This window comes from Eschrichtius robustus, chromosome 14 (assembly GCF_028021215.1).
Source record: "Eschrichtius robustus isolate mEscRob2 chromosome 14, mEscRob2.pri, whole genome shotgun sequence".
Lineage (NCBI taxonomy): Eukaryota > Metazoa > Chordata > Mammalia > Artiodactyla > Eschrichtiidae > Eschrichtius > Eschrichtius robustus.
The window spans coordinates 49,282,537-49,290,036 of record NC_090837.1 but is presented as its reverse complement, the minus strand read 5'-3'; the positions used below and the strand labels follow the sequence as shown (position 1 = coordinate 49,290,036).

General features: G+C 47.8%; 1 protein-coding gene across 1 annotated transcript in view; it reads right to left on the bottom strand.

The window, feature by feature from the left end:
- Positions 1-2,110: 2,110 nt before the first annotated feature.
- The window catches only part of ASXL3 (ASXL transcriptional regulator 3), a 140,347-nt gene continuing 134,957 nt past the window's right edge, over positions 2,111-7,500 (bottom strand). Inside the window, exon 11 of the mRNA XM_068563662.1 lies at positions 2,111-5,806. Within this exon, the coding sequence (XP_068419763.1) occupies positions 2,111-5,806 (3,696 nt within the window). The remainder of the gene's footprint in view (positions 5,807-7,500) is intronic.

The window sequence follows — 7,500 nt, the reverse complement described above, 5'->3', positions numbered from 1 at the left end:
CTCTGTGAAACTAGAGCATGCCCTTCTGAACCAAGATGGCATCAGAGCCAAGCAGACCACAGAGACACCGCTGACGAGGACACGACCCAAACCACCTGGTGCAGAGTGAAGTAGGGATCTGCTGGAACTAACGCTGCCTTGCTTGGGAAGGGCCGGTTAAGTGCATTGCTAATATTCTCAGTCGTTAATTCTGTTAATTGTTAACGTGAAAAACAGAAGTGACAGCAACTGAAGCACCGAATCTCAGCCGCGGAGGTAGGCCTTCTTTGCTTTGCTTTCTTTCTAAGATAAAGTATCTTTCACTATCAGCAATTTGTTAGTAAAAATAACATCTCTATCACCTAATGATATTTGGCAACATCACAATAATAAATATGGAGGAAAAAAATATACCATGGTTGATTACTATAAAAAAAAAAAAAAGCACAAGTTTTTTTTTTTCCCCAGGAAGGAAATTTCTGCTCATTCAATTTTTAAGACATATTTTAAGGGAATGTCAAAAGTTAACATTGATTAGGATGAGCCCTTGCGAAAATATCTGTCAAATTCTTACCCTGGATACAGAAGGTTTTCCCCCGTATTTTTTGAAAATTCTACAGCCACAATCAACCAGTGGGTTAATGGTACTCCACATTTTGTGCTCTGTAATCGGAAGTTAAATGGACATGGTCTTTGTTCTTTCATCTTCCCACAAGGTGCATGTGCTTTTGAACTTGCTTTAGGGAACAGAGCCTGCTGAACTACAGCTGTTCTCTGGCATGAGGGTGGCCACAGTACATGGAATGGAGCTCAAATACTCAACACCCAGACTATTGGATAAACACTGACAATAGTTGTAAGATGCAGTATCCCTTTTTCAAAAGCAGTTCCACTCCCCCAAATATGAAGAATGTACTGAATTCACCTGAGGGGGGGGGGGCGGGAAACAAAACATGCAACACCCAGAACAATTTTTTAAAATAAGGGCTAGTTTAGAGTCAAATATAATTACATAGATCGTGACTCATGAGGAAAAAACTGTTCAGAAAAATGTTGACACTTCAGCCTTCTATAGTCCCTCTCATCATCAATGACGCTTTAAAAAAAAGAGGTGGCCAACCTCTGCAAAGTCGGAAGCCAGAATGCACTGTTGTCATCAATAAAGGGTTACGATTATTTCCCCCCCAATTTTAATACCTAGTAATTGTATTAGAGTGAATAGAATGGACCGATATTTACATCACCAACCCATTTAGGTGTGTTTGCATACACAGCATTTTACTTGTTTGCTTTGAATTTTAGGGCATTTTTTTTCATACTTGCTCTTAGAAGCCACACATGAAGCTCTGAAATCCTCTGGGCCTATGGCTCTGTGTTGTCCAACTGATCTTACAGTCTCGGGTGTCAAAGGGCTTGAATCCGATTGCTGGGCATGAGGCCCACACTGCAATTTCAGGTGGAAAAGACATTTCACTACAATACGTGTACCATGTCCAAGGCAGATCCAGAGAATCTGCCAGTCTCTGAAAAGAGTCAAAAGGGAGGAAGGAGAATAAGGACAGTGGAGTTCATTAATGGCATACCTCCTTTAATATCTTTTGTGATATGAGTAAATACAAGGAATCATACACTTAAATCAGATTCCCTTTTCCAAATATGATGTAATCAGTACGGTAAAGGTAGGTCCAAAGGAGTCAACTGTTGGAACCCTCGCTGTAATGGTTAATCTACAGAAGAACGCATCACCGCCTTAAATTGCTGTTACCGATCTCTCTCCACATCTCCATTTCTGGTTACCATTAAGTAATTTAAAATGTCCTTTTCCTGTCTACACCTGGATTAAAAAAAGAAAGAAACAAATTGGGAGTGACCTGTATACACACGAATAGAAACTTTCCAAAGCTGCAAGTGGCAACTAAATATGTAAAAGACATGCTGTTGAGCCCCTCGGCTGGAATGCGATCTCTCCTTTCCCAGAAATGCAAGAAAATAATCATCTAGAGAAAAGATCATCTGTTCCAAAGTAAAATAAATTAGCACGCTATAAACCACTGAGCTGTTCAATTTGTTGTTGCTGACGCCGTGTGGCTTTTCCGTGGTGAAAAGGGATACTGCATCTTTCACTCAGCTCTTATCGCACAACCAGGCAAGCTACACAGAGTTTAGAAGGCCCTATGCAGTCGTCGTGGCAGAAGGCCCCGCAGCCTTTGCACACAATCATGGCTTTCAGCCGGCAAGAGCATTTCAGTTCCAACTCCTCCGCGTTGCTGCTGTCGGCAAAGTTCTGAACGGGCATCTGAGCGTTCTGACCAGGCAGACCCGTGGTGGGATTGGAGCCACTTCCCAAAATCCCAATGGACTTTTCAATTGCAGATGCTGCCCTTTTGAAGCTCGTGCTACCGAAGTGTATTGTTGGATAATTTCCACAGAGCTGCTGTTGCTGCTGCACCTGCATTTTCTGAGCAGCTAATTGGGTAAAAGGCTTCTGTGGCTCAGAAAGCAAATAGGAAGAGAAATCTGCATTTTTCAGCGCAAACGCCTTCAACTGTTCCTTCATTTCATTCTGGTCATAGGAAACTTGTTTCATGGCCAGTTCACAGCTGCTGCTTAAACCTTCCTCAAAAGAAAGAGGTTCCGATTTTATATTGCTACATATGCCCGTGGACTGTGGCCAACTAAGTCTCTTAGTGGTTTCCATGGTAACTGGCGGTTGTTTTTGATCGGAGGGGACTTCTGGATTAGGAAGAGGTGGAGGTAGTGGCGGTGGTGGAGGGGGGGGTGGGGGCAAAGCCAAGGGGGGAGGGGGCGGGGGATGCACTAGTGCTTTGTGCGGCATCCCGTGCGGGGTCCCCCCCATGTCATCACCTTCTTTAATGGGCATGTTGGGGGGCACCATATTGGCTAACCTTAGCTGGTGAGGTGCTGAGGAAAGGCCAGCCTCTCCCAGTCCCGTTTGCTCAAGATGCCTCTTGAAGGAAAACGTGTTACAGCCCACGGGGGCTTTGGCAGAGGCTGGTAACAGAGCCGCGGTAGGAATGGGGCCCCTGGCAGCCAGAGGCATTTGGTAAAACTGCTGTCTGTGGGAGGTCCCAGCGTCGGGGTGGAAGCCGCCGTTCTTGTCGACGTGAAACAGGTTCTGCTGGAAGCCACACGAGGGGAGCAGCCGCTTCTGCTGTTTGACCTCAGGGCTGTGAGCCATCTTGCTCTGCCCAGGGTGCTTGTTCAGCCACTCCTGCTTCAGCGGCTGGCTGAGTCCCAGCTGATTCATGCCGGGGCTGATGACACACGGCCCCCCTTTCACATCTGCGTCCGCCAACAACTTCCCTGGCTCACATTTCACTTGAGTGTGTTCCCCCCCGGTCCTGGCGACTCTCTTCTTGGGGTGGTTCTCCCGCTTCCTCATTGGTAGTGGTGCGAGAGCTCCTGCCAGGTAGCCTTTCCCGTCTGGATTGGGAGAGCTAGGGGGCATTTCAACCACGTTCCTCTCGGGGGCTGTTTTACCCACTGAGGTAGTTTGAAGAGGCAGAGGAAGCCTGTTGATTTCGAGCTTGGCTCCCAGTCTGGGCTGGGGCAACACTTTTTCCAAAGGCAAGTTGCCCTGGAGTAACTGTGTGACGAGGGGATTGTTCGCCTCCACCGATGACAGACGGCAGCTGGAGCTCCCTGCGCTGGGAACTCTTTTCAGGGTGTCTGTAGCCAGAGAGATGGCCTCTTCCATGGGACCAGAGGTGGGGGCCTGCACGCTCTGCGTCTGCTGCGCACTCGGGGCTGCCCCTGCAGCTGCAGGATGCGGCTCAGGGCCAGGGAAGTCGCCGGCGTCCATCCTAAAGCCCTTGTCCACGTCGTGAGGTTCGGACTTCACTGGGAGAGGGACGCTTGTGATGAGATTCCTGGGGTGAAGTTCCGCCACATGCGAGGAGCTGGCGTGCTCGGTCTTGATGGCCTGCGGACAGCCCTGCTCCAGATATTCCTTCTGTTTACTGGAACCAGGGTGGCAGAGCAGAGGCTGTCCTGCGCTCCTCACCCCGTCCTCGCCCCAGCAGATCCGGCCGCCCGGGTTATACTGATGGCCACAGGTTGTGTCGGCTTCACTTTTGAACGTGGTTATGCCACGCGCCTGCTCAGCAAAGCTGTGACTCAGAGGAGTCCCCGCGTCTAATTTATCTGGAACCACGAGGGGTCCTTCACGGAGACCCGGGCAGGTGGCCTGCATCGTTTGACTGTCTTGTTTTGCCGCGGAAGCAGCAATGAAACTGGGACCGTGATCTCCGCCTTCACTTGCAACCGGCTCGGGCCTGCTGATGACAGACACCTGCGGACACGCCACGGGCTGGACGGCTGCTTCCGTCCTCCCGGACCTGCTCTGGAGGTCCAGGCCGGCTTCCGTGCTCTCAAGAGAGACAGTCAGAGACAACGTGGAGGTCAGCGTGGTGCTGTGGTCGACGATGACTTTACACGGAATCGAGCGGTTTATGGCTGCTGGTGGGAACCCCCCCGGGGGTGGCTGAGGTTTCCCAGAAGTGTCTGCCCTGTTCCGAGTCCCTGAAGTTTTGTCCAAGCTTTCAGCACTTAACGTGGGAGGACTGTCGTAAGAGTGTACAGTCAGCATGCTTCCAGTAAACGCTGCGACAGGTGGGCGTGCCACCAGGGCGTCAGTGACTGCGACGGGGTCCCTGCAGCCGAGGGCGGCCCTCACAGTGGTGCCCATGGACATGGTGTCCCGTTCTTCGCTCCCAGGCATGGCTATCTTCTCAGAAGGAAATCTGTTGTTCACTCCCGTTGGGGGAATCAAGACAGCGCTAGTGGAGAGATGGTTTGGCAAGTTGCTTCCGATGGAGGGAGTTGGCACAGAGGTGTACTGACTGGAGACCAGGCTGCCAGCGCCGCTGCTGGGTGCCAGCAACCGCTTGTCATCCCGGGGGCTCGCTGCGCTGGAGCCCTCCGCGGCGGCCGGAGGAGGGGTGCTCTCGATACATTTTGGTATAATGGCTATGCATGGAGTGTCCGTTCCCTGGATGGTTTTCAACATGCTTATGTTACAAGCAGAAATTGTGGTGTTCGCACTGTCAACAGACATTAGGACAGAGGATTTATCAACAGAACTCACAAAGGGATGTTCTTTAATTGCTCCCGACATAGCAGTGCTGCAGACAGACACGGGGACGGGACTTTTATTAAAAAGCACGGGCACACTGCTATTTTCCGAAGAGGTAGATGAAACAATTTTCTCAGACAAGTGTGACACAGGTGTGTTTTCATCAGAACTATGCACAGATAAGTCCGTGGCAATTTCTGGAAGTTTGGTCGGGTTGAGAGACTGCTGTAGTACAGTGGTGGGCTCCCGGAGGTGCGCAGCCTTGTTGCTGGGAGATCGGCAGTTTGGATTGACAATGATGACACCGGGCGAGCCTTCGATTTTTGTTTCAGGGGCAGAAGACACTTCTGAGCTTGGAGGCCCTTCCTTTGAGCCGAGGGGAGGCAACCGGGGCTCTTTAGCGTTCTGGAAGAGGTGGGCTCGGGCTTGATGCTTTGCGAAGAGCTTCACCTTCGTCTGCTCTTTGATATGCGCCAGAGTTCTGGCCTTTCCGCCCTCTCCTGGGCTCCCCATAGCTCCCGAAACGATGCTCGCGGCCGCCGCCACGGCTGCGGCTGCTGCCGCCTCTCGCTGGGCCCTTGCTTGCTGGGCTCGGGCCTTGATGTCCGCCAGGGTCCTGGCTCCCGTGTTCCTCCCGCCACTGACCGATGTGCCAGATGACGCGCGAGCCTCTGGTTTGGAGACTGGTTGGCTCTTGATAATAAAGGGTGGCCCGATTTTGGAAAGCTGGATCTACAGGAAGGGGGAAAATGGAAAGATAAAGTGCGTGTACACGATCACAGACAAGGCGCGTGTGCACGTGATCACAGAGGGACGTGGGGACGCAGGCACGCGAGGGCGGGGAGTAGCCGCATCCTCTCCTAAGGGGGCAAGAATGGCACCTAATACCCTGAATGGGCCTTTGGGGTATAAGGCAGCAATAAATGCAGCACGAATGTGAAAATTAAAAATTTTAACCTCTGTTTTTAATCTATAAAATATTAACCGGTGACTTCATTTGGCTTGGAAATGAAACGTCTTTTAAAGCCTCATATAAATGGAAACAAAACCCAGGCTTCTTAAAATGAGGTGAGCTAAAAAGAGTTAGAAATAGTTAGCTTTCAACTTATCTTCCTGGCTGGCATGAAGATACTCAGGCCAGCCAGGAAGAATAGAGATATTCAAAACTCTATTTGAATTTATCTGCCTTAATTTATCTGTCTTAATTTGACACAAAGGAAAAAGGAAAAAGCCCTAACCAAAGGTCAGAAGACTAGAATTCTCAGCCTGGCTTGACACAAAGGAATGCTGTGAACCTAGGCAAATCACTGTGTACTTCAGTTTCTCCAATAGTCTCCCCAAGTCAGAAACTCTGTAGGTTTTATGGGGTCCCATACCACCTAGCATGCCGCCATATATATATATACATATATATATATATATATATATATATATAAAATATATATATATATATATAAATAAAATAAGCACACAATATGACTTTGTAAACTGTAAACAGTAAGACTAGTTATTTCTGGTCTATTTCTTTCACAGAGGTGTTATAAAGATGGAATGAGACTATACTTGTGAAAGTGCTTTGCTTTCCAAAGGGATTTTATTATTATTCTTACGTTTTCTTGAAAGCAAGGGCAACTCTAGTTTTCTGCCTCCAAAAGAGAGTATGGGTTGGGCAGCTTATTTGATATTGGAAATCTACAATTTGCTGAATTTAGTAAACGTCGCAACCCACACTGTTCACCCACTCATCTAATTAAGAGACTCAGTCATCACCAAATTCATGAGTCACAAGACCTAACAACAAACATCCCAAAGCAATGCCTATGATGCTTTAGTCACTAAGAATATTCCCAGAGTCACAGATTTGTAAAGCTGGCAGGGATCTAGTTAAAGCCCTTCGTTTACAGTTGAAAAAACCGAGCCCCTGGAGATGGGCTGCCCTGGGTTCATATAACTAGGGAGTGACAGAGCCTTTGGGCTCCCCATTCTGTGCTGTTGACACGTACTATATTTCCTTATATTTTTTCCTCTAGAAACAACTTTCCTAGAAAACTTACACCTCTCTTCTTAACATATGTGCATTTACATATATTGACATTATAAATACCTGACACATACTACAAGATCGTATCAATTTGGAATTATGCTTTAGTACTTTGGTAGATGGATTATCTTCCTGAGCTATCTCGTTTCTCATTTTCAAATTTCTGATGGCTCTCTTCTAATCCAAAGGTTCCAAAGATAGATGAATTTAGAAAAGAAATTCAGTTTTACCTTTTAAATATTTCCCTTAGTTAAAAAAATTAAAAACATTAAGCCTAACGAACATTAAATATATATATTGTATCTGTCTATCCATCTATCTTTACATAAAGGGTATATCACTTTGAAAATAAGCTTTTGACAAAAAAATTCGACTGAAATGTTTA